The 26,252-nt window shown below is 31.7% G+C and overlaps 1 protein-coding gene across 1 annotated transcript in view; it reads left to right on the top strand.

Annotated features, from left to right (window-relative positions):
• Positions 1-26,252, top strand: part of LOC111701619 (uncharacterized) — a 43,329-nt gene that overhangs the window by 14,192 nt on the left and 2,885 nt on the right. The window contains exons 8-25 of the mRNA XM_023472984.1: positions 1,472-1,684; positions 3,852-4,085; positions 4,892-5,070; positions 6,522-6,639; positions 6,853-7,057; positions 8,737-8,774; positions 9,229-9,402; positions 9,549-9,791; positions 9,908-9,950; positions 10,167-10,227; positions 12,671-12,745; positions 15,629-15,697; positions 16,201-16,239; positions 17,519-17,562; positions 17,861-17,938; positions 20,519-20,570; positions 24,294-24,365; positions 25,198-25,235. Of these exons, the coding sequence (XP_023328752.1) occupies positions 1,472-1,684; positions 3,852-4,085; positions 4,892-5,070; positions 6,522-6,639; positions 6,853-7,057; positions 8,737-8,774; positions 9,229-9,402; positions 9,549-9,791; positions 9,908-9,950; positions 10,167-10,227; positions 12,671-12,745; positions 15,629-15,697; positions 16,201-16,239; positions 17,519-17,562; positions 17,861-17,938; positions 20,519-20,570; positions 24,294-24,365; positions 25,198-25,235 (1,975 nt within the window). The remainder of the gene's footprint in view (positions 1-1,471; positions 1,685-3,851; positions 4,086-4,891; positions 5,071-6,521; positions 6,640-6,852; positions 7,058-8,736; positions 8,775-9,228; positions 9,403-9,548; positions 9,792-9,907; positions 9,951-10,166; positions 10,228-12,670; positions 12,746-15,628; positions 15,698-16,200; positions 16,240-17,518; positions 17,563-17,860; positions 17,939-20,518; positions 20,571-24,293; positions 24,366-25,197; positions 25,236-26,252) is intronic.

Raw genomic sequence — 26,252 nt, 5'->3', positions numbered from 1 at the left:
GTCATATTTCTTATTCTATCTTTTCTATGTTTTCTTTCTTTCCAGGTACGTCAACATTTTTAAAAAGATCAACGTTTGCGTTCTTGAAAAAGTTTAACTTTTATCAATTTAGACTTTTCAGGCAAATTGTTATCTAGTATATTTTCAGATATTATTGTTTACCTGTACTTTTTCTTACAAACAAATTTAAAGTGCTAACAGATTTATTGTGCAGATTTTTTTTTAAAAATTAGCCGTCCATATTACTTTCAGAATAAGTTTGTATGGAAAAGAAACTTGGATTCAACATTGATGTGTATTCTTAGAAAATTCTAAACTATGTTGATTTGGTTTCCAAATTATTTTCTTATTAAATTTTTTCGAATTTTCTTATTCATTACTCTTATTCTTCATTTTCCCCTTCCTTTTTTGTATCTTCTACATTACCATCTTCACATTTTCAAACTAAAATCATAAAATTTGCGCCCCTAGGCTTTTACATTTTTCTTCTATCTTAGCACTTGAAACAAAAAGAATATTTTCATGATTAAACGATCTAGAAAAACCCTTTCTTCTTGTTAAATGTAAATTATAACAGTGTTCGAAATATGTTTTCTTTTTGCTTCAGGTTTTTATCAAATCTAGAGTACTCATAGTCTTCAACCAATTGTACTAACTCATGCCAATCTAAATTACTAACGTACCTTACCAAACCAAACCATTCCAAACTTAAACCAAACTAATATAAAGTAAATCAAACCAAACCAAAGCAAACTTAACCTAAACAAACCAAATCTAACCAAAGCAAACCAAACCAAAGTAAACCAAACCAAATTTAACTAAAAACAAACATACAGGGTGTCTCACGAAACATGACAGTTGGTAAATAGTTTTGAATTTCGTCTTCCATATATATTCCATATATATTTGCCTTGCAACGAACTTTGCTAGACGAGACCATACCAAACCTTTAACCAAACCATACCAAACCTATAACCAAAACAAACCAAACCTTTAACCAAACCATACCAAACCTTTAACCAAACCATACCAAACCTGTAACCAAAACAAACCAAACCTAAACCTTTATCCGAAACAACCCAAATCTTAATTCAAAACAAACCAAACTTTTAACCAAACCAAACTAAACCTTTAACCAAACGAAACCCTCAACCAATCCCATTTTTTGTCTTTGAACTCATTGTGCTGTTGCAATGTTGCAACAGAAATTCTTTATTCAAAATATTAATTCTGCAGAACTGCGGGGTTTTACAGACGAGAGTAGACTGCTTGCTTTTTGCAATTTGCAAAATGATTTTAATCAAGCAGTTTCCAGAGTTTTTTTAAACTCTTTTTACAACTCTGAAAAGGATATACAATCAAGCAAACAAACAGAGATTAATACTTAAAATTATTTTTGTATACATTGTATTATATCTTGAAAGTATAAAAATATATTCTTTGTTTTAAATCTAAGTTTTTAATCCTTTAGGGTCCGAGCTATGTACCAACAAAATGTCCTCCTCTGGCTCCTAGCCCTCTTCTAGGAAGAGTAGCGGCTTCAGCCCTCGGTTCAGGGTCTGCCCTGCCCACCTCACCCCTCGCCCTCCCTCCCTCCCTCGTTCTTCTTTCCTCACCTAGAAACCAGGGGAAAGGAAGCCCTCATGCTAAACGAAGATTTGCGGTTAATCCACCAGTAAAACAGGTATATTCATCATTCATTCATTCATTTATACATTCATCTTCATCCTACCATTCATTCTTTCATTAATCTTTTCATTCACCTATTAAATCATCCTTGTATTCGTCCTTTCCCTAGCCCCTCATGCATTCATTTACCTACTCATTAATTTTACTTTTAATTCATTTGTTAAATCATATATTGATCCTTGCAGATCCCTTTTTTCTATTTTACTCAAGATTATTTGCGTTGTATTTATTTATGATATATTTAATTACAAATTATACTTTCCGTTCATTTGTTAAGCGCTGTTTTTTTCTTATTTGATAGCGGTAATTACAATCTTGTTTTATTTTAACTTTTGATTTGATTCAAGTGTAGGGATTTTCAACAAATTATGCACTATTCACAAGGATACCCTTTAAAAACCTTTTCTGAAAACGAGATCAATGCATCAAATTATAGCTGTGTAGCTATTAAAGATATCAACTCATAGCAGCAATAGAATGACCAAATTTTAGTGTAGAAGTGTGAATAATATTAATATATGGTAATCTATCATTAAAAAATCAATTTCGATTTTATTTTTATTTTACATCCCTTTCCCTTCCCGTCGGCGATTTGACAGTCCCCCTGAGAGAGTTTCCACCGTGCTAGAAGGAAATTATAATCGCCGGCGGGTAATTGAAGAACTATACTACTAGGCTTTAAACCTGTAGGTTTCAGCCTACAACACCTGGCAGGGGAGGAGGAGGGGGGGGGGTTATTAAATCAGGAAAGTAAAAAATTATTTTCTTAAATGGGTTCCATCCATTTCTTAAAGTACACAATAGAGGGCTGTCTAAAAACATGGATTGAACTATTTAAAGGGTGGTTTAACTAAAAACATGGATTGAACTATTTAAATGGTGGTTTAACTAAAAACATGGATTGAACTATTTAAAGGGTGGTTTAACTAAAAACATGGATTGAACTGTTTAAAGGGTGGTTTAACTAAAAACATGGATTGAACTGTTTAAAGGGTGGTTTAACTAAAATACACCCTATTGTAGTTTAAAGTAGATCTAAACTTGCAAACTCTTGTTTTAACAATGGATTTAATATACCAAGTAATATATTATTTTTAACGAAGCATAAAGGAGGTTGAAAAACTGCTCGGTATTTGTCTAAAAAGCGCTTAGTAACTGAATCTATTTCTGCATAGTTACATATTTATCTAGAAAACTTTTTATCACAAAAAAAACATTAATGTTCTAGAATTATCAAACACCTGTTCATTTCACATTGACCGAGTAACTTTTTTTAATGATCTCTTTTATAAATCCTTTGTTGTTGTAATCTTAAGTGACCATTCATCAAAAGAAGGGCATGTCCTATTCAATTAACGGTATCTATGAAATCTGATCAATAATGTGGAAGATATCTTCGGTTTTCTAGCTTAACGTTATTAGTTTTGACAAATTCCTACATTGCTTTTCCAGACAGAAATCCGTTTATAGAGAGTTCATAAAAAATACATTTTCAATGAGAACAATCACGGATATCTTATACATTCCAGAGCCTGCGATTTAAAAAATTCGGGAAAATACGGCTCGGGTCTAAGCTGCCGTTGGGCCTTATTTACGGCTTGAGCTTTCGAATTCAAGCTGCATCTTATTGTCCAATGAGTTGAGTTTAAAAAACCGCTTTAATATTCTTTTAAGCGAATTTTCATGGTAGAAATTGGCGGATTCCGGGTTTTTATAAGAACAAGACTCAACATTGAGCCTTATTCTCCACTAAAACCAACCAAGGTCGGTTTTATTTTCATTAGGCCTAACTCCGGCCTTAACTCGAGCCGAAGATCTTGCAGCTGTCCATCACGTTACACAAGCCGTCGTCAGAGTTGGGTCGAAGATTGGGTCTTAAAGTCGGGTTTAAGTTTTTAAATCACGGGCTCTGATCAGACAAACCCGGTGTGATTCGTACACTCCACCCTTTTTAAGTGGATCTTACATATTACTTAAGTTCTACATTTTATATGTTTTCCGTTTGCACCGACGCGCGCCTGTCTCTCAAACATTTAAAAAAAATCTTTTCTTGTCGATATATTTGTCAACTAACCATTTTCTAATCTTTTATCACATACGCATCCCTAGATCTAAAATAATTTTAAATTTTTTTATTTCTGATAAATTAATATTCTGTTTAGATTTCTCCTTTGGTCAAACCAGTTCCTGATGTTCTAACAGAATCAAGTGAAGAAGAAGAAGAAGAAGAAGAAATAGAAGTTGAGGAAGAAGAAGATCAAGGAGATAAAGAAGAGGAGAAAATGGAAGATGAAAATGAAGATCATTTTGATAAAGATGAATCCCGGAATGAAAAGCCAAAAGAGAAATTAAGAAAAGTCAATATAGACGCAGAACATGTTATGACAAACAAAAAGGTATGCAACATTTCCCCACCCTCTCAATTACCCCCCCCCCCTCTGTTTCAATAATTCGTCTATAATCCGTGAAATAAGGAAATGAAGTGAAAGTATTTACGCTAATGTTTAAATCTAAACTGCAATTATAAATCATTAGAAATCCTTCGGACAACAATATTTACATTTTCTAGTTTATTAAACCATATGGTTTCCTTGGTTTCTTTAACCAACTGTCCACTAGATGGTTCGCGTGCGTTACAATGACTTTTTCTGTCCTAATCTTGATGTTTTGCTCCTGGCTATTTGTAAATAGTTTTTAAACAATGTTTGAGATTTGTAAAGTTTATCTGTCATAAGATCGTGCATCTTAAACAAAACTTCAGAGAGAATGCGCGGAGGTTTCAACCATATTAAGAACTAGATTTTTCCTTTTTTTCCAATTTTTATATTCTTAAAAAGCATCATATTTTATTTTTTTAATAACATAATGAATATTTGGTAAGACTATAAACTTGATAAGGTATCTCTTTTTAATTTTTTGCGAACAATCCCTTTAAACTTAGGCCACAAGTGCATCATCCTTTGTTGCAAAATCTTTACCATGAGTTCAGACTTGGGAAAACATGGCGGAACAAAGTAAAGTTTTAAATTAAACCTGTTGAAATTAAACTTTATAAAACCCATTAAACATCTTTCACCCTTTGATCTGAACACGATCAAATAAGGGTCTACAGCCTGTAATCTGTAAAAGCAATCCACCTAACGGTGACAATAAAAGAGCAAATACTGTGAAATAAATGTAATAAATGCGCAATGTTTTGCAGGGCAATGACCGGTGTGAAGATACCACAAACCATTCCCGCGTAGAGTCTAGAAACCAGGTTTCCGTAGAGACTGGAAAATCTGGCAACTTTGATGTTGAGAAATCCACGAAACTGAATCCTGAACCGTTCGTCCGAAGCTACAGAACCAACAGAAGTTCAAGGGGGGTTCCTGCCAATAGGTATGAACTAATAAATGAACAAAAAATCTTTAAAATCTATCTTTAGAAAAATTTATTTAATCTCACTTGCAGGCTTTCTATGGCTGTGAGACCACAGACTGTGGCAACCTTAGCATCAAAATTCGATTCTTTAGGACAAAATAAGGTGAATTTTATTTCAACTTTTAATTAAAAATCATTAAACCGGATAATGAGCCACCTCTCGCATCCTTTAAATGTAAAAAATACACTTTACTTCAGGGTTATCCACAAAGCGTCTGAGAATTCAGAGACAATTGTACGAAACTAACCCTGTCTGTTCCCTTATATTTTAGATTCCCTGCAACCTTAACTTTGTTTCTTTGTTTCCCCAAGTATTAAAAAGGCCATTAAAAGACTGTATTCACAGCAGTATACTGAATATAAACTTGGACGCGTCATATTTAAGTAATGACAGGTCGTCTTTACAGTCTCGATCAGTCTTTGTGGGTAACCTTGTATCTTTAAACGTGTACTGTTTTCCTACACAAACTTTTAAAGTTTTAACCCCTCATCCTATTCTTTTATCCTGTCTCATTAACCTTCCTATTATTAATCTTTCCTGTAAAGTTAACCTTAACACTGTATCCTCTCGGCTTGCGTACACTGAGAATGCGTCAATAGAACGAAGGAAATTGTAACGACGTGTTTTGCGTCGAAATTATCTTATTTCCCATTAATTCAAGTTCAGTCGGGTTTAACCAAAGGACACGTCTGTTCCACCCTACGTGAACGTTTTTAATCAGTTTTTACAATCATCGTTCTCACACATTAAACTCACTAGTCACACATGAAACTAATTAGTAATTTTAATTTTAGATTTAAATCTTCTTTTCAAACTTAACTCTTTTCTTCTGAAGAGCTTTTTGTAAGGACAATTTTAGAAATCCTTATAGGTCGCAACTTTTGTACGGAGGATACGTTAATCTTGAAAGCTTGATCTCGATATTCAATGTGGGCAATTTTATGTTTATAAGAATATGGATGGTTTGACCACCAAGGGATATTGAAGAGGAATTAAATTAATCTGGCTCAATAAGGTAGAGAGCAATCTTAAACCCGAGATTCACAAAACAAAAGTTTTGACTTCAGAAAAGTTTTAAGAAGTTGGTTTAAAATAAAAACAAGAGGGATTATTATATCGCAAAGTCATGTACGTAAAGATTAATTTACAATCTGTAAATATTGTAAGCATAGCGTGCAGCTTGGTAATTAATGATTTGAACTACTTACAATTTTTTTAAATGCAACATAACTCTGATAATTGATTAAAAGCTGAATTAATAAAATAATCTTAAGATTTCCTTTTGTTTAGAAAATATTTGTTTAGGGCGTATTCTCCAGAAACCCCGGGGGAGCAAATCTTACTCAGAGAACATACGATATTACAAGGATCATTACACAACTTAATAAGTTTTTCCATTCAATTACAGGACTGTAACCTCGAAGTCTGGAAATAGCTCCGATAAAACTTCTAATCCTCTAAACCTGGAAACAAAATCCACAAATAAAAGTTTTCCTGAAGTTCGACCGAGTTCACAAGTTTTGAAGGTTAGAATTCATTATACAGAGAATGAGAAAATTCATAACTCATAGTTTTACCTAATAGTAACTGTTTTACTTTTTTTTCATAAACAAAAACAAAAAATACCTGGCTCTGTCATTCACTGAGTTGTTAATATAGTGACATTCGAAAGTTATTATGTTTAACAAACAAAAAACAATGAAAAAATATCCATTTTTCTAAACATTCTTTTTTTTCAGAATACTGAATCTGTTTTGTTGAATGACTCTAAGAACGGGAACAAGGTGAAAAAAGATTTATCTAAAAATTCCTATGTTGAATTAGACAAGAGTGAAGCTAAAAGTGAATTGACAAGTCGTCTTTATAAAAGTGAAACAGGAAACCATAGTGTTCGTGAGAGACAACTTCTACTCTTGCAGAAAACAGGAGGAATCAATAACAATGGTAAGAAGATATAAAATTATAAATATTAAAGGGAATGTTGCTGTAATTTCAAGTGATCCTTCGGGGAACAATTTCACAAGGATAGCATTTAACCCTTAGCTTCTGGACAAAAAGATGGAAGTTTCTTCGTTTTTCTAACTGAAAACTAAAATTCAATTGCGGTTTCTCCATAATAGTGACATTAAGATGTATGCAGCAGGGACAATTAACAGAGAAATAAACGACAAAATCGTATCGTTTAAAAAGATTTAAAGGCTACCATTATGAATATTGCATGCAAATCTTTCAGTTTAGGGTAATTTTTTTGCACAAGTCTCTGCAAAACTTGTAACCTTCTCCCTTTCAAATCATACATAGTCTGCATTCATCTCATAACAATAGTATTTAATCTCTTTTTCTATAACGTTCTTGAAACATTTGAGTTTCTTGATATTTTTTTATTTCCATTTATCATTTCTTTTCAAAACTCTCTTAAAGACTATTATTCTAATGTTCTTGCGCATGTGTGCACTGTGCAGTGTGCATCTTTGCGAAAACAGAATCTTTGCTCTTCAGCATTTTTTGCATCCTCAATATTTTTGCAAACCATAAAATTTCCCATAAAGGTACTCGGACAGATACCCCCCCCCCCCTCGCCAACTAATCAAATCAAATCCAATCATTTGTTAAGCCACAAGTTTAAACATACATAAAAGTTTGGGCTCGATAATGCATAAAATGTGTCTTGATCAAGAAACATGTCAGAAATAAAAAAGTTAAGGGCTCAATAATTTTTTAGACGGTTCTTGATAAAGAAACATTTTTAATACATGTTATTTTGATCAGGATAAAAGATCAAAAGTAAGCTAAATATTTCTTCAGTCTAGGATACATATATATGATATTCGATATATGTCTTTAAAAAGTATTAAAAAATATGAACAGATCATATTTAAGACCTTGAAGTCCCCAGCCTAAACTATGAAACTAGAGTTGAACAAGTATAGGAAAATAGCCGGTTGCATTCAAAGTTCGATAATCTATCCAGAAAATGTAGTTTAAGTTTACATTTAAATTCATTTTTGATAGCAATACAAGACACAGCTGGGTCAAGTTCATTCCAATAGGTTGTGAAAGAATACAAAGGAAATCTGTTTACAAATAAACTTTTACATCGTGGAACAAAAAATTGATCTCGATTTCTTAAGAGATATTGATGCATCTCAAATTCTAAATTTCTGGGGAACATTGGATCCATAAAGAAAGAAGGAGTTGCAGAATATATACTCATATCTATCCATTATATCATTGTGCCCAAAACATCCCCATGCGGTGCCCCGTTTGCAAATTTACCGGTCTAATTCCTAAATTGAGATGAGATTAGTAATTATAATTAATTAATTAATTAATTAATGAGCTCTAAGGGAGCAATTGATAGTTTTATAGTGTATTTCTAGCAATTAGAAGCGTGAAAGTAGATTTAAGATTACTTTTCTTGCACAGATAAGCTTTGTACACTGAGCATAAGGTTCGGAAATGGTGGAATCGGTAACTCTATGGAATGAATGGGTGAAACATTTTAGTTTTAGAAGGAGTGGTACCTACCTACCTACCTACCTACCTACCTACCTATCTACCTACCTACCTACCTACCTACCTACCTACCTACCTACCTTTATCTCAACTTCCTTGTATTTCAGACATCAGATTTACAACTACCCACCAAGTGAATAAAAAGGAATGTAGAATCTATCTAAAAAATATCTTAAAAATTGTTAAAATATTCTGAAAATATTCAAGTTGAAAAATTTGTCACATTCTCATGTTTAGTCCCATCTTGTCCATTATCTAGTATCTAGTGTGTATTCAAGAATCAGATCTCAGCCCAACTTCCTTCTGTAAAACTAAAAAACCTTAAAAATGGTTTAACATTTTTTTTTGCCTGGATAGAATACTAAATTGGTTTGAAAAATTACATGTTTGCTTGCTTTTAATCTAATACTTTTCTAATTTAAGATTTTCCAGACTTAAATTGAGATATTACTAAAATTTTAAGAGAGTGCAGATATTCAATATTTGACTCAATTAGCTTTTTCTAAACTAAAACTAAGAATGCCAAGTTTGAAAATATCTATCTAAAAAGTGTTTTAAATGATGGAAGTCAAGTGAGATAGATTATATTCTGCGAATAGGAACAAGGACCAAGAACCAAGTCCGAAGAACCCAGGGTTTTAGAAGAAACTAGGAACAATTCTAAGGTATCAGAAGGAACGAGGAACACGACAGAGGAACCCAAGACAGCAGAGGGAACAGGGAACAAGACAACAAGGAACCAAAAGACAATTCCTAAATCAGATTCTGTAAAGGTATAATAAAATCTTCATCTTTGCATCAGATATATTCAAGAAGGTGCAAAGTTTCATAGACATTAAACTTTTTATTGCTCAGTCTGAGGTTGTAAAAAATGCATGAAAGTTTATGATTTGTACAACAAAGAGTTATCTATTTCTAGGAGGTCCGTGAGGTCCTACAGGGTCAGAGGGCAAACCATGGTTCTCCTAACACTGCAGTTTTGCGGAATACGAGTGGAAGAAGTGAAACTGTATCTGTGACAGCTGTGACAGCTGGTCCTAGTTCTAAGAACCCTCCTGCTGAGACGAAAACTAGAAGTTCACAAATCCACGAAAATGAGAAAACGCGCGGACATTTTGTATCCTCCTCACACACTGAGTCTGCTCTACATCAACAAGAAAAGGAAAAATAAAAACATTGTTTAAATTTTACATTTAAATCAATTCCACAATAAATTCATGCCATCAAATTAATAAAATAATACTAAAAAAACAAATGAATAATATTTTTTGAAAACAGGAATCTGAATATTGGAACTGCAGAAAACTCCATTACTCAAAAGGTTAAAAATTAATTTTGATTTAATTGTCTGCATAAAAAGTTAAAAACTAGTAAAACTCTGTATGATATGAATTTTATAAAGAAAAGAAATTTGAAATTTTTTTTAATATAAGTTTGAAATTTTTATTGAAAGATGTTTAAAATTTGATTTCTGAGAAACTTTTGAAAAATACATTTTTATGCACAAAAGTTTAAAAAACCCTGGTATTTTTTTCAGATAGCCTACTGGACCCTGACTACATAGATATAGGAGATATAGATGAATCAAATACGATCAGGGAATATTTAGTTTTATATTATCTACCAAACAAGAATCATAAAAGCCTTAAAGAAACTGAAAAGAAATTTATCTTAATCATATTTTTACATTTTAGTGGAAACCCTGATATATATATATATTTATATTGTTTGGCTTATAAAAGGACTACAAAATGAGTTTTTATCACGAACTATAATTTTAAGTTTAAAATATGAAAGGTTTACAAAAATATAGGAATTAGAAAAATTGTGTTTGTGATGAAAACTTCGTTCCTTAGCTTTATTTTACCTATTCAAAGAATACAAGACAAAAAGCAAAAAAATAGCAAACAATTGTTCTGATCTATTTCGTCTGTCCTTAGCTTTATTTTACTTATTCAAAGAATACAAGACAAAAAGCAAAAAAATAGCAAATAATTGTTCTGATCTATTTCGTCTGTCAGAGCAAACATTTTGCTTTGAATAAAAGACCAAACCTTTTATTTTATTTTATTTTTGAGAAACCTATTTTAAACCCTAAAAACAGTTTTAAAAGACTAAATTAAGCGCCCCTGCTGTAGTATATATTCTAAACCTGAGATCGCGTGCTGGTAAATAAATACCGCTCACGCTCTGTAAACTCTCTCAAAACAGTTTAGAAACTAGAATAAAAACTATTTAGTCAATTAGTATTGTGCCAAAGAACGTAGATAAATAGACAGGCGCCGCACGGTGGGGTATTTTAGGGGGTCATAATTAATTTAAATTTAGTATAATCCAGATATATAAATAGATTCTAACAACCATCGTTAAAAGAAGTTGGGATAAATATATTCTAACAACTTCTATTAAAAGATGTGGTGGCGCTGACAGCCCGCCAGAGTTTTCACGGAAGTTACTAGTTTTCCGTTGGATTTCAAAATTTCAACACAACATTACTATGACTCAAAGACTTCTCTCAAAAAATATACTCAAACTACCGAGCTTTCCTTGATTATAATAAGAGCTGTATGGTGTAAACTCAATATTCCGGACCCCCTCACACCTGTATGCCGATTCCATTAGCGCCTGATCCAATCAGGGTTCAGTAATGTGTTTGATGTCTACTCTGAACCAATAGAAATAGTATGGCGGTAACATCTATCTTTCTATCTATCTCATTATCCAATTAGAGTTATGAATCCTTCAATCGGCGCTATCTCTAAATGGAAATGTTTACTTCTACTGAAACTATAGTGGGCCCTGATACCCCATTGTGCGCCGTCCTCAAATATTCAACTTGGGAAAAATCACAAAATCTTGAAAAATATCGACAAAGATTTGTAATCATAAAATTGTACAGTGTACTGCAAATGGTAGGAGGAGACAGATGGTCCAATCCAGTATTTTTAATTTTCTGTGGGAGGAATGTAAACTTTGCGGTACGCGACTGCTCTATTTCTGAATGTTCTATGGTTTAACAACACATCGTGGCCTAGTGTTGTTGTTGTGGGCCTAATCAACCGATTTATTTTTACATGTTCATATTCTTCATTCATACTCTCATGCACACAACTTCACGCACAATTAGATAAACATTAGTTTCTGTAATTCATGAACCTTAAACATATTTTTGGATATACGTATGTACATAGACATAAACATTAGACATAATTTTGGACATATGTATGTACATAGACATAAACATTTGACATATTTTTGGATATATGTATGTACATAGACATAAACATTAGACATATTATTGGATATACGTATGTATACATAGACATGAACATTAAACATATTTTTGGATTTATGTATGTACATAGACATAAACGTTAGACATATTTTTGGAGATATGCATGTACATAGACATAAAATTTAGACATATTTTGGGAAATATGTTTGTACATAGACATAAACATTAGACAGAGCACGAACATGAAAATGTACAGTGCATTAGAAATCTTTCTTCATATGCAAATGGCCATAAACACGAATGCAAACAAACATCAAATAATTAATATCGACAAAGGAATTGAGTTTTTGCCACAAACTCTGATTTTCTAATCTCTATATCTTTGTAACCCAATGTCGTAGACTTTAGATATTTCAAACTATTAATACTTATAGATAAAATAATCCAAGTTTGAAATATCAAAGGTTTGCACCATCAGATTGCACAGATATTGGGATCAGAAGATTTAAGTTAGTGGCAAAAACTCAATTCCTTTGGACATAACATGAATATGAAACTGAATTTTTGGACATAAACATGAATATGAAACTGAATATTTGGACATGAACATGAATATGAAACTGAATAATTGAACTTTAGTTTGAGCAAAAAATGATAAAAATGAAAACGTATAGGATAAAAAAGAACCTAAGTTTAAGATACTGGCAGGTTGATAAGGTTCAAGCATCAAATCTTGAAAATGGTCACAAGCACTGTTAAAAAATTTAAAAACAAAGCTTAAGATGAAAACTAAACTAAATGATTAGTGAGGCGATTAACAACTATTCTGAGTTGGTTAAAGCAGTTCCTGCTCTTATACTTGAAGATCTCGATTCTACAAGGTAAATAAGATTCTCATCTGAAGGGTGTCCCACATAACATGACAGTTGGTGAGAAGTTTTGAATGTCTTCTTTACATACTGTATTAGTTATTAAAGACTTTTTGCAGTTTATTTCGTTTAAAAAATCTTTTACTTAAAAATATATATTGCATTGAAATCAATTTTACTATGACTGCCATGTAATATTTTTTATTATTCTCTTTGGTATGAAAGAACTTAACAAATTATAGAAGAACTATTCACCAACTGTCATGTTTCGTTGGACACCCTGTAGTTTCTGAAATACAGGGATTGTTTTCTTCATTATCAACGACTCTACGGCTACATAGTGAACGTTCAGAATCGATAGCTTCGTTTTTCTTTTTGTATTTATTCATGGCTTGGCGAATTTCTTGCATATCTTTTTTTGTACAAATATACAATACTAGAAATTCAAGGCGCTTCTCGCCCTTCTTTCTAGGCTTTTAGGGCGCTTCGCCCCCATCTTCTATTTAAATTGTGAACATGTTCTTTTTGTTTACATTTTAAAACAAAAAAGAAAAAAATTTTGCGGATTTCAAAAACAATTCGCGGATTTTCAAGAATTTAAATTTTTTAACAAAATTAAAAACCTTTAAAATACATTTATTTTTTATTTATATCATTCATAAACCTTCCCTGTTCCCACAAAAATTTGGGCCCGATCGGTTCAGCCGTTTTGACGTTTATTGAATACAAACAGACAGACAAACAGACAAACAGACAGACAAGCCAAATTTATATATAGATGAGACAAAGACTAGTACAGTTTTGAAAAAAAGGTATTTTCTGTTTTGCACATTTTACAAATGTTTAATCGTTGACTGTCCTAAATCATTATTATTTGTCTTTATGAAGTTAATATGTATGAAGTTGAAAAATTTAAGAAAAAGTCTCAATGGCTTCCGTGCGTTTATTTCATACACAAGCAAACCTTAGCTTTAGACGACAGTTTATTTACCTAAATTAAAAAATAAACATGTTTGCAAACTGCGATGTGATGTGATGGAAATCAACTGTATCCATTATATAGATAGAAATCAGCTATATCCATTATATAGATGGAAATCAGCTGTATCCGTTATATAGATAGAAATCGCTATATCCATTTTATAGATGGAAATCAGCTATATCCATTAGATAGATAGAAATCAGCTGTATCCATTATATAGAATGAAATTAGCTGTATCCATTATATAGATGGAAATCTGCTGTATCCATTATATTGATAGAAATCAGCTATATCCATTATATAGATGGAAATCAGCTATATCCATTATATAGATAGAAATAAGCTGTATCCATTATATAGATAGAAATCAGCTGTATCCGTTATATAGATAGAAATCAGCTGTATCCATTATATAGAATGAAATAAGCTGTATACATTATATAGATGGAAATCGGCTGTTTCCATTATGTAGATGGAAATCAGCTTTATCCATTATATAGATGGAAATCAGCTATATCCATTATATAGATGGAAATCTGCTATATCCATTATAAAGATGGAATTTAGCTGTATCAATTATAAAGATGGAATTCAGCTATCCATAATATAGATGGAAATCAGTTGTATCCATTTTATAGATGAAAATCAGCTGTATCCAGTATATAGATGGAAATCAGCTCTATCCATTATATAGATGGAAATCAGCTGTATCCATTATATAGATGGAAATCAGCTGTATCCATTATATAGATGGAAATCTGCTGTATACATTATATAGATGGACATCAGCTGGATCCATTATAAATATGGAAATCAGCTGTATCCATTATATAGATTATTTTTTGAGAATAAGGTTTAAAGTACGTCCATGTTGCACGGTTGTAAGAATGCTGAATGAATATCTACATTTAGCATATTTACATCGATCTTATTCTTATCTATCCGATATACTTCGAAACAACGAAGACAAAGTCTACAAACCAATTTTCCAATTTCCCTGATTACTAAACAATCCCTTTACCCCCCCCCACATCCCCTCCCCTCCCAGATGACAAGCTGATCTATCCTAACCTGTCACTGGTTTGCAAAATGTAAATGAATTGAGCCATCAATAACTAAACAGCTGTAGTTTAATATATTCAACAATTCATCCTTCAATCCTTCATAGCTTACAGGTTTCCCTTTACACTGTAATGTTCTATTCTTTAGAGTTACATGTTCCCTTTACACTATATCTGTTCCATCCTTTAGAGTTACATGTTCCCTTCACACAGTATACTATTCCATTCTTTACGCTATATGACTTCAAAAATGCATATGATTGGTTTACATTTTTTGCTATGTCTCATTCAATTTTTGATGAAATTTTATGATATTTTGGAAAACAATAGAATAAAAATTTTCCCCACAATTTTTTTAAAAGTTTAATTTTTTCAAAAAAATATTGGTTTCGCGTATTTTTTTTTTTAATGTTCCAAAAATAGTTTTGAATTTTATTTATTTATTTTATGCCTTAAATCAGTACAAAATAATAATTTTGAAAATGATGTCAAAAACATCGATAATCCCTGTTTTTTTTTACACACTCTGTAAATCCCTTTACAGTGATTATCCTTAAGAGTTAATATGTATATGTCCCTTTACAGGGACCATCCTTAAGAGTTAATATGTATATATCCCTTTACAGGGACCATCCTTAAGAGTTAATATGTATATATCCCTTTACAGGGACCATCCTTAAGAGTTAATATGTATATATCCCTTTACAGGTTTGTCTTTACACGCTTACACGCTTTACAGTTCTGCTCTTGTAGCATCACTTCAAATTGTTGGATATCAAATATTTATTTAATGAAACCAACAACTTTTTGAAAAAGTTTATTTCAATTATTCTTCAATTTTGATTTGTCTAGTTTATGTGAAGAAGAATATGAACCAATCTCACATCAAGGACATGAAATTTCTTCCCCACCCAATTCAAGGTAAACCTTTTTTTTAAAACAAAAAAATACTTTTTCTAAATTCAAGTTATGGTTGTGTGTTTCTATGTAGAACCATACATATATTTAAGGCTTCAAACAGTATTAGCTGCTTTTAAAAAAGAAATAAAAATATTTTAAAAATCGATAAAAGAATTGAGTCTTTGTCACAAACTCTGATTTTCTAATCCTTTTATCTTAGAAACCAAATATCGTAGACCTTTGATATTTCAAACTATGAATTATGTTAGATAAAATAATCTAAGTTTAAAATATCAAAGGTTTACACCTTCAGGTTGCATACATATAGGGATGAGAAAATTTGGGTTTGTGGCAAAGAACCAATTTCTTTCTATTTGGATTGTTGGATTGTGGAAGGCAACCGAATATTTCTTCTATTAATGTTGCGAGGCATTTTAATTCACGATATCACAATCATAATTTTTCAAATCATGATTAGACATCTAAAAAAATCAAATGGTCCTGAAGATTAATTTTATTTTAAGATACGCAGAGGAAGGAAGTGACGTATACTCTGACTATAGGTATAGTTTTTAGTTTTTACTACCTTTTCACCAACATTACCGACCTATGATACCCCCCAACAGAGGGAGGTTAAGTTACTTTACCTCCCTTTGGACAATTGAGTAAAGTAACGAACCGCTCTGCGAAGTTTTTGTTCAAAAATTTGCGCATTTTCATCTCAAAAGACGATAAAATTGTGTACAACCACTTTTTCGAGAAAATTAACAATTTTACTTAACCACGGGTTCCTTCGACCAGTTTTGCCTGCAAAACATCCCTTGCTGCGCTCTGAATGTTTGTAGGTAAATTTGGTCTTAGGAACCCTTGATAAAGTAAAATTCCCTTTCCTGTAAAGTAGTTGTAAATAATTATAACAGTTTCTGCGTTTTAAGAATATTCAGTTGGAATTCCAGCTTTCTGTTTCAAGTCGTTAAATTGAAATAATATTGGCTCCTTTTGCCAAAAACTTTATTTTAGTTTTTTTGTTTTTTTTTTCTTTAGACTTTTAATGGTAAAAGTTAAAAGGGTCCAAATTGGATTACAAAATCAAGCGTCCTCAACACAAAAGATCAGACCTCTCATTAAGTTAAAGTAATAAAATTGACAGATTATCGCTAAATCACCAAATGCCGCAAAACATTTCCAAATGGAGAGTTTGGTTTGGTATGGGTCTGCGGGCTAAAATCTACGAGAAAATGCCAGGTTTCCCTTCTAACCAATATATTATAAACTGCCAATATCCATATAACTGGCCAATATTGGTTAACCATTGGTTAACTGAGGATCTTTAAATGAACACTTTTAAAACTTCATTAAATATATTTAATTTTTGAAATGGTATTTATTTAATGCTTAATAGACAAAGGAACTTGTCCCTTGGATTTAACTACCTATTTACACAAATGATATTTCAAACGTTTAGTTAATTCTGATTCATTGAACATTCTAAAATATCAAAGGCTTACACCATAAAGTTGCAAAGATATCGGGAACAGAAAATTAGAGTTTGAGTCAAATAATCCGTTCCTTTTCAGCCTTACTGATGCTATGCATGGAGATCTATATTTTCCGAAATGACCTGAATGGAAATAATTCACAACATTTGTAAACCAACGGTGCAATATTAGAATATTCACAATTGAATCCAAATGCTGTTTGATCTTTTAAAGCAAACTTTTATTACGAACCATGATTTTCTGATATAATTCTCAGAAGAGCTATCATGAGGTCATTTCGTGCATCTAGTTTTATAATCTGTATTGGAGTGCAAGGTTGTCTATAAACTTTATCTCATTGCAGTATGACAGCAAGCAGTCGAGGAGAAAAGTGTGGATTTGGAAACGGTAAGATATCTATCTATCCATCTATACATCTATCCATCTATCCATCTATTTATCTATCTTTATGTCTATTTGGATTTCATCCCACGATTAAATGATAATAAAAAAAGTGTTAGAATGAGATTGTCCAAATCATCAGTGTAATTTATATATCAAGTCACGCGTCATCTAACTTTCTTGGGGAGTAAGAGATCAAATTTGGTCATTATATGTGTGCAATTCTTCTTCTTCTTCTTCTTCTTTTATTAATATTATCATTATTATTATTATTATTATTATCATCATATTATTATATTATCAGGATCAGCACGAAGTTCTATACTGGAAAGAGGAAGTCAAGTTTCTGATAGATCTGACGAGTGGATAGATATAGATACAGGGACATTCATTCATTCATTCATTCATTCATTCACCCACCTATTCCAAAACCCGTTTGCTCCATCCATTATATATATACAGGGACTATCATCCTTTCATTCATTCATTCATGTATTCACCTATCCTTTTATCTTCTTCTTGATCACCTAGTACCTACTTCCCTACCCAGCTATCTATATTTATCTATCTATCTATCTACCTATCTACCTATCTACCAACCCTTCTTCTTTATCACCTAGTACCTACTTACCTACCCAGCTATCTATATTTATCTATCTATCTACATACCCTTCTTCTTTATCACCTAGTACCTACTTACCTACCCAGCTACCTATATTTATCTATCTATCTTCCTACCCTTCTTCTTAATCACCTATTACCTACTTACCTACCCAGCTACCTAAATTTATTTATCTATCTACCAACCTATCTACCTTTCTTCTTAATTACCTAGTACCTACTTACCTACCCAGCTATCTATATTTATCTATCTATCTAACTACCCTTCTTCTTAATCACCTAGTACCTACTTACCTACCCAGCTACCTATATTAATCTATCTATCTATCTACCCTTCTTCTTATTCACCTAGAACCTACTTACCTACTCAGCTACCTATATTTATCTTTCTATCTATCTATCTATCTACCTTTCTTCTTAATCACCTAGTACTATACTGACCTACCCATCTACCTATATTTATCTATCTATCTACCTACCCTTCTTCTTAACCACCTAGTACCTACTTACTTACCCAGCTATCTATCTACCTATCTATCTATCTATCTATATATCTATCTATCTATCTACCTATCTATGTGTGAATGGAATTGTTGATCTGTTCACAGTTGAATTTAACATCAGCCAATACATCATCTACTGTGAGAATTATCTATTATCTATCTATCTATCTACCCTTCTATACTCCAGTATCCATCAATCATTTATCTATATACCTTGCTATTTCATTCTGCTTTTACCTTCTAAATATCATTCATCTGTCGAGGATCAAACTTTTCTTATTATTCGCGCGTTCAAGTCACTCAATAATATTTCTTTTTCTGTTATGGTTTAAACATTTTCATGCAATTCTGATATGCATAATAAATATTTTTCAACAATTTCTTTGAAGCAAGGTAAATATTGATAAATTATACCTTTTGTTTACTTCCATTCTGATATGTACTGAGTAATGTATACAATACAATTGCGGTAATTTTGCTAATTTTTTGCACTGTGCGCAGGAGAGGAATTTGCGGTTTCTACAGTTCATAAATTATAAAGGAAGGAAGTAAGTAAAAAGTGTACAAAATAGTAATTTTTCTTTAAAAGATTATTTTCCTGTATACATTGCATATTTCGATTTCTAAATGTTTAATTTTTACTGGTCATAAACCTCTTGCGTTGGGTTATGTGAGTTGCCACAAAAAATTGGGCCGTTTAGCCGAGTTGTTGTTTTTTGAATACTTACAAGACAGGCAAACAAAACATACATATAGTTACTATTATGAATAACTGTCTAGGCAAACAAAACATACATATAGTTACTATTATGAATAACTGTCTCCTATGTCTGAATGAAGCAGTTTAACCGTAAATATAAATCTATATTGTTCCAGGCTATGAGTACATTTAACTCAATGAGTCTTCATTCTTTAATTCTTTTCTTTTCTTATTCCTTCAAAACACTTCAAAACAAACAAACAGACGTACACAGACCAATAAAATAGCTTCACGTTTTGATTTGCATTCAAACAAACACTATTAAAGGGAGCGTTAACATTATTTATAATGTTCTTCAATGAAGACTGGCGTTTTTATGATTTGAACGTATTTCAAAAGACGATCGGATTTGGAAATCGTTTTATCAATATCGAATAGGACAAATATCTACAATCGCTATATTGTGTAGGAAAAAATAGCTATTAATCGTTATATAACAGTTGTAAATCGTTCATGGAAACCTTAAAAAAAAGAGATCTTTTATAAAGGTTGAGAATCCCTTTAAGCGATAACAACGTGTCCAGAAGTTCCAGATTCTGAATTAATGATTCATTAAACGACTTAATTAATCTGGAGATTAACCAATTAAAAGGACTATAGATGTCCACATGAAAGAGTGACATGTCCTATTCACAATGGTACCCTTAAATGCATTGTATGATCAAGATATCCACGTTTTTAACTTTAAAAACATTTTTTCAAACGTACTTTTAAAAGTTACCTGCAAAGGAATTGATTCTTTGCCACAAATTCAGTTTTTGTAAAACCTGTATTTCTGCAACCTTATGATGTAAACCTTAAATATTTCAAACTTACATTACTTGATCTAATAGCATTCATAGTTTGAAATATTAAAGGTCTACGACATTGGGTTGCAACGATATTGAATTTAGAAAATCAGAGTTTGTGGCAAAAACTCAATTCCTTTGCGCAAGAGAAACTTTGGATAAATTGTTAATAAAATACGTTAGTTATAAAACCTACAATATCTTCCACGTGATCAGATATAGGTTGAAAGGGTACAGTTGTGAATATGGCATAGGTAGAGGGATGAATAAATGAATGAATAATTGAGTAGATGATGATTACGATACAAGACGGTTTAGCAGACCCCAGCTCAGTTTTGTCAGGTAAATAAGTTTAAAAAAAAACTTTTATAGATAAATAAATAAAATTAAATCTATCCTTATTTATGGGTTTTATATTTTTTTAAAAGACTTCCAAATTATGCGAGTTTGAATCGCAAAATTTGGCTGATGATAAAAAGAAACAAAATTATCAAGAAGAAAGGAAACAAGTCCAATTTCCAATTCTCAAAGATTCGAAAATCCAAACTTACCGTACATCCGCAATTATTTAATAAATTGAAACTGAAATATTGGATAATACAGGCTAAAGCTAATTTACTCGGATATTATCAAGAACTAATTAAAAATTTGAAAAAAATAAGAACAGCCAAAAAAAGAAATTGTAACCATTTCTGATGGATTTTTAAAAAATTTAATTTTATCAGTAAATTTATTGTAGTTAGAACATAGTCCAATTATAGTTTGAAATTATTACATTTTACCTTATTAACAAATAATTTAATATGTGACACAAATTAAGATATGAAAAAATAACTTGACAGGAGGTTAACAAACAGACAAACAGACAGGAGGTAAACAAACAGACAAACTTATTATGCATAGACAAACTAACTGATAGACAGATCCATTAGATAGAGAGACAAATAGATTATAGCAATAAATAGACAGACAAACCAATTTACTTTAAAAAAAAAGGCAAATGTATGGACACTAAGACAGACTTATTTACCCTTAGACATACGGACTCACAATCAATTGACAGAAAGACAAAAGCATTAGACAGCCAGAAAGTTGAAATGACAGACAAACAGATGTTCCAGACAGACAGATGCTATGACAGAAAAATAGATGTAGACGTACTAGACAGACAAACATATGTACTAGATAGACAGATACAATGAAAAATAAACAGATGCATTAGACAGACAGATGAAATGAAAGACAAACAGATGTACTTTACAGACAGATGCAATGACAGACATGCAGATGAACTATACAGACAGATGCTATGACAAAAGAAAACAGGTGTACTGGACAGAAAAACATATGTACAATACAGACGTACAAACAGATCTACTAGACAGACAAACAGATCTACTTGAGAGACAGATACAACTTCAAACAAACAGAATCACTAGATATACAGACAGATGAATGCACAATGTGTGCATTACAGGAAATAGAAGCCAAGATTACTAATTATGTGTCTGTTTCATTAATTCAGAGAAATACTTCAATCCTTCCCACAACACAGCTAATTAAAGTTTTTAGAATCTTCTTTATATTTTTATAAGCGATATTCACTAAAGATTTGCGATTTTTTCCTTTTTTCGAGAAATCAGCCAGTCGCTCTAGTTACAAGTTGAGGAAATAATACCCTGCCGATTTTTAGCCTTTAAATCTTTAACAATTTTACAGACCTTTTTTGGTCAGAGTAAAACAGCTTGATCCGTTCTCTTTAGAATAGTGTTTCCAAAACATGTGTATTGTGTTTGAAAGATGGTATTTGAAAACTGAAAAAAAATCGGCGTTTTTATATCTTATAGATTTTTATGACAAATTTTGAATTTTGTAACTTTTTCTATAAAGATATTGGATTTAAATTAATAAAATTAAAGAATTTATTTAAATTGAATAAACACCTACAATGTCTAAGATAAATATTACTAAAATGATGCAATTAAACAAGAGAGTATAAGAATAAATTTGTCTGTCAGCAGAACGATTGAAAAAATCTTTGATGTTGGAATTATGCAAACTTACATTAATTCATGAGAAATTAAAATCGAAAATGTTTTCTTATTTTTTAAAAATGGTTCCCAATATAAAACAACATTATAATTATATTCAAAGGAATGCTAGAACAGAGGGGGGGATACTAACTTTTTAGATTAAAATTTTCTTTTTTTATAATTTTTTCAACAGATTATCAAATAATTTGTTAAAAATTTAAGGTTTAATTAATCAGTAAAGGGCATATTAGGCGCAAATTCCTCCTCCCTTAGTCCATTATAAACTCTGCACATTTGTATTAAGTTCAACAATTAAAGGAGTATTTTTTTTCTTCATTTTAATGTGTTTAAAATGTTCAGATTTGAAAATGATGCATCCAGGCCCATTTTTTTAATCTTTGTTCTAAACTTCACACTTCCCAGTAATTTGTTTGCTAAGCAAGATTTTAGATTTATTCCTTGTTAAATCCAAACCTGCAGTTCAATAAAACTTAGTTTTTAAACTACAATATTTGATTACTTCCTTTTTAATATTACTAGTTATAACTTCATACATTTTCTTTTAACCCTGTTTACTGATTGAAACATTTCCACATCACGACTTTTGAAAATTCTGAAAATTTAAATATTTCTCTAATTTTCAAAATACTTGCCAAATTTTTGTTATGAAAATTAAGTTAACATGAAATTATGAAATTGATTGTTTTGAGGTACATGTTTATAATCGTTAACATTGGAACATTTTTATTTTGAATTTTATTGTTTGTTGAGGGGGGGGGGGTTGAAGTTCCCTACAGAGATAGGGTTAATTAAAATACGGAAGCATGCAAAAACTTAACAACTTGTGCAAAATTTACGTGACTTCGCAAAAATATCAAAATTGGAAAGAATTGCGAAATAATTGTCTATACTCAACATCCTTTTGTTTTGAGCCGCAATATGGAATGTGGGAAGGGGGGGGTAGATATATTCCCCCCTGTTTTGAGCCGCAATGTGGAATGTGGGAAGGGAGGGGGGTAGATATATTCCCCCTGTTACTTCTTTCTTTTGAAACCACAAGTTGCGGCCCCAGCTGGAGATACAGTGACAGATATTAATAAGTCCGATTTCTCTTCACAAACCTTTCAACAATAGCAGGGGGGGGGGGGAGCTTCTTTTAAAAAAGTTAAAATCCTAATATCGTAGTTTTTATTTATTTTGCACTGTCAAGTTAAAAATAACAATAATACTCAGGACTCTTAATTTAAGCATTAAAGGATTTGGATATCTAGAGGCGATTAAAGGGATTTGGATATCTAGAGGCGATTAAAGGGTTTTGGATATCTAGAGGCGATTAAAGGGATTTGGATATCTAGAGGCGATTAAAGGGATTTGGTTGTCTAGAGGCGATTAAAGGTATTTGGATATCTAGAGGCGATTAAAGGGATTTGGATATCTAGAAGCGATTAAAAAATTCAAACAAAATTTTCTGTAAGATTTAAGATTGTTAGAACTTAAATTGTAACTTTTCCTAACCCTTTTGAAATCCTAAAAACTTTGGATGTTTGAAACCCAACATTACCTATAAATCTTTGTTTTACAAGAAATTAAAAAAATGTCTCTCAATCTCATAAAGAGGTTTACATGGTACTCTTGTGAATCTTTTCTGGTTCTTTTAAACCAAAAGTCACGCGGCGTTGAAATTACTATCCTCTTCTCATATTTTACGTTTTTATTTTTATTTTCTCACTTATCTGGTTTACTTTATGACCGGTATCCAATTATTGAAGTGACATATCCGGTTCAATTTTTCCGGCAAATTCTCTCATGTAATGATATTAAAATATATGATTGTCAATCATTAATGTTTCATTGTTTTATAAATGCAACAGTTTTCCCAGTATAGTTACTAGCTGTCAATTCTCCTCGGACAACGGAGCAATTATATGCGAAGATTTAATATGTTCTGGGAAAACTCGGAGACGAAGGAGAGGGGGGTAATGATAATAATAATAGTAATAATAATGATAATAATAATAATAATAATGTCTAGGGCGAGCATACGAGCAAGTAAAAGAAGGGGGAGTGGAGGAGGTGCAGCAGAGGTGGCTCAAGAGTGGAATAGGTAAATAAAATTATTCATTTATTAATACAGGGAATATCAATAAAAAGAACTTTTACCCTTTAAATGGTGTATTATTTCAAGTCGCTTTTTTTCTTTGATAAGAGGCAAATAAATTGAATTTTTACGATGACGGATTTACAGAAGTCTTCAAAATCGACATTTTATTCTTGGCAAAATTGTTTAATTTTGACTGGCTAGGCGGCCACACGGCACACATAGGTTCAGCGCCGGGTCAACCACATACTGGGTTAATTAGACAGGCTGGTACGAGTGAAAACAGTTCTTATACTGGTTCGGATCATGCAACCACATACTGGGTTCATTAGACAGGCTGGTACAAGTGAAAACAGTTCTTGCACTGGTTCGGATCATGCAACCACATACTGGGTTCATTAGACAGGCTGGTACGAGTGAAAACAGTTCTTATACTGGTTCGGATCATGCACCGTCGGTTTCAGCCATATCTGGGGTCATATGAGATATCTTGGGTCTGTTCGGTTTAGCCGTTCGGACTTTGATTGAATTCAAACAGACAAACCATACAAATACATAGATGTAAATTTCTGAATCTAAAAGTGGGGAAGCAAACTTTAAAAAGCTTTAAAACAAGAAAATGAAACAAGTATCATAAAAAATAACAAATCATACAACTTACGAGATACAGTTCAAACGAAAACCAAAAATAACAAACAAACAAGCTTCCTTGTAATCAAACAACCCCCTGATAACACCATTAAACTGTCGGAACAGTGCACAGATTGAACTGGTCTGCCTGAGTACTATAAATGACAAAACATTAAATAAAACCCAACTCATCAATTCATTATTCTAGAGCTGTAAGAGACCTTTCACGACCTGTAAACCACAAGGGTAAATATATTCTTCAAATTATTCTCCCTGTTATATATATATATATGTATATAATATACAGGGTTACCTTCAAAGTATGAGACTGTCTGTTTCCTTAAATTTATGATTCCTTGCAACTGTAAACTGGTTCTTTCTGTGCCAAATCCTTACAGAAACCATTTGAAGAAAAGCAGAAGATTAACGTTTGAAATTAATATTTTGACAGTCTCCAGTCGTCTTTGCAGTCTCATCCTTTTGGGTAACCCTGGACATTTATGTAATTGGAATTTTCGACCATTTTCGACAAACTGGCATCTCAAACAAGTATAAAATTGATAAAATTCAACACATTAAAAGCTGACATTTATGCAATTGAAATTTTCGACCATTTTCGAGTTTCGTCAATTTTCGACAAACTGGCATTTCAAACAAGTATTAAATTGATAAAATGTTATAAGCTTTATTTATCTATTACACACATCATGGTACAATAGATTCTTTAAACCAAGAATAAAGGATATGTAAAATTTATAACTGCAAAATATATTCCATACAAAATAAAAACTAGTCATTTGGGACAAATCTACCCTTAGTTCGAATAGTAAATATATGTTTTGTATTTGAACTCCAAGTTGTTCAATTCAATAGCCAATTTTACCCAAACTTTTTTCACTTTTTTGTAAAAACCACATCACATGGTTATTAATGTTAAACAAAAGTAAAAAAAACTGCACAAAAATCTTTCTAATTTTTATTAAAAAGTAATTCTCAAGATTCTAACTGAACATTTAAAAACTAAAACCTGTTGACAGAATTGATTGTAATTAGAAACAAAACCAAGCACATTGGAATTTTTTAATCAGCACACCCTTAATTGTTTTCGCAGATGCTTCTTAAATTTGCACTCGCAAAATGCATCAAATTTAATTCTTAAGAAAATATTCTAAAATATTTTTGTCTGCTTTTCCTGTTGTTTTTTCATACTTTCAACTTTGCAACCCAACTTTTGTTGAACTAAAATTCACTTAATATATATAT

This window comes from Eurytemora carolleeae, unplaced genomic scaffold (assembly GCF_000591075.1).
Source record: "Eurytemora carolleeae unplaced genomic scaffold, Eaff_2.0 scaffold233, whole genome shotgun sequence".
Classification (NCBI taxonomy): Eukaryota; Metazoa; Arthropoda; class Copepoda; order Calanoida; family Temoridae; genus Eurytemora; species Eurytemora carolleeae.
Note: the sequence above shows the minus strand (reverse complement) of the source record. Positions and strands in the feature narration are given on the sequence as shown.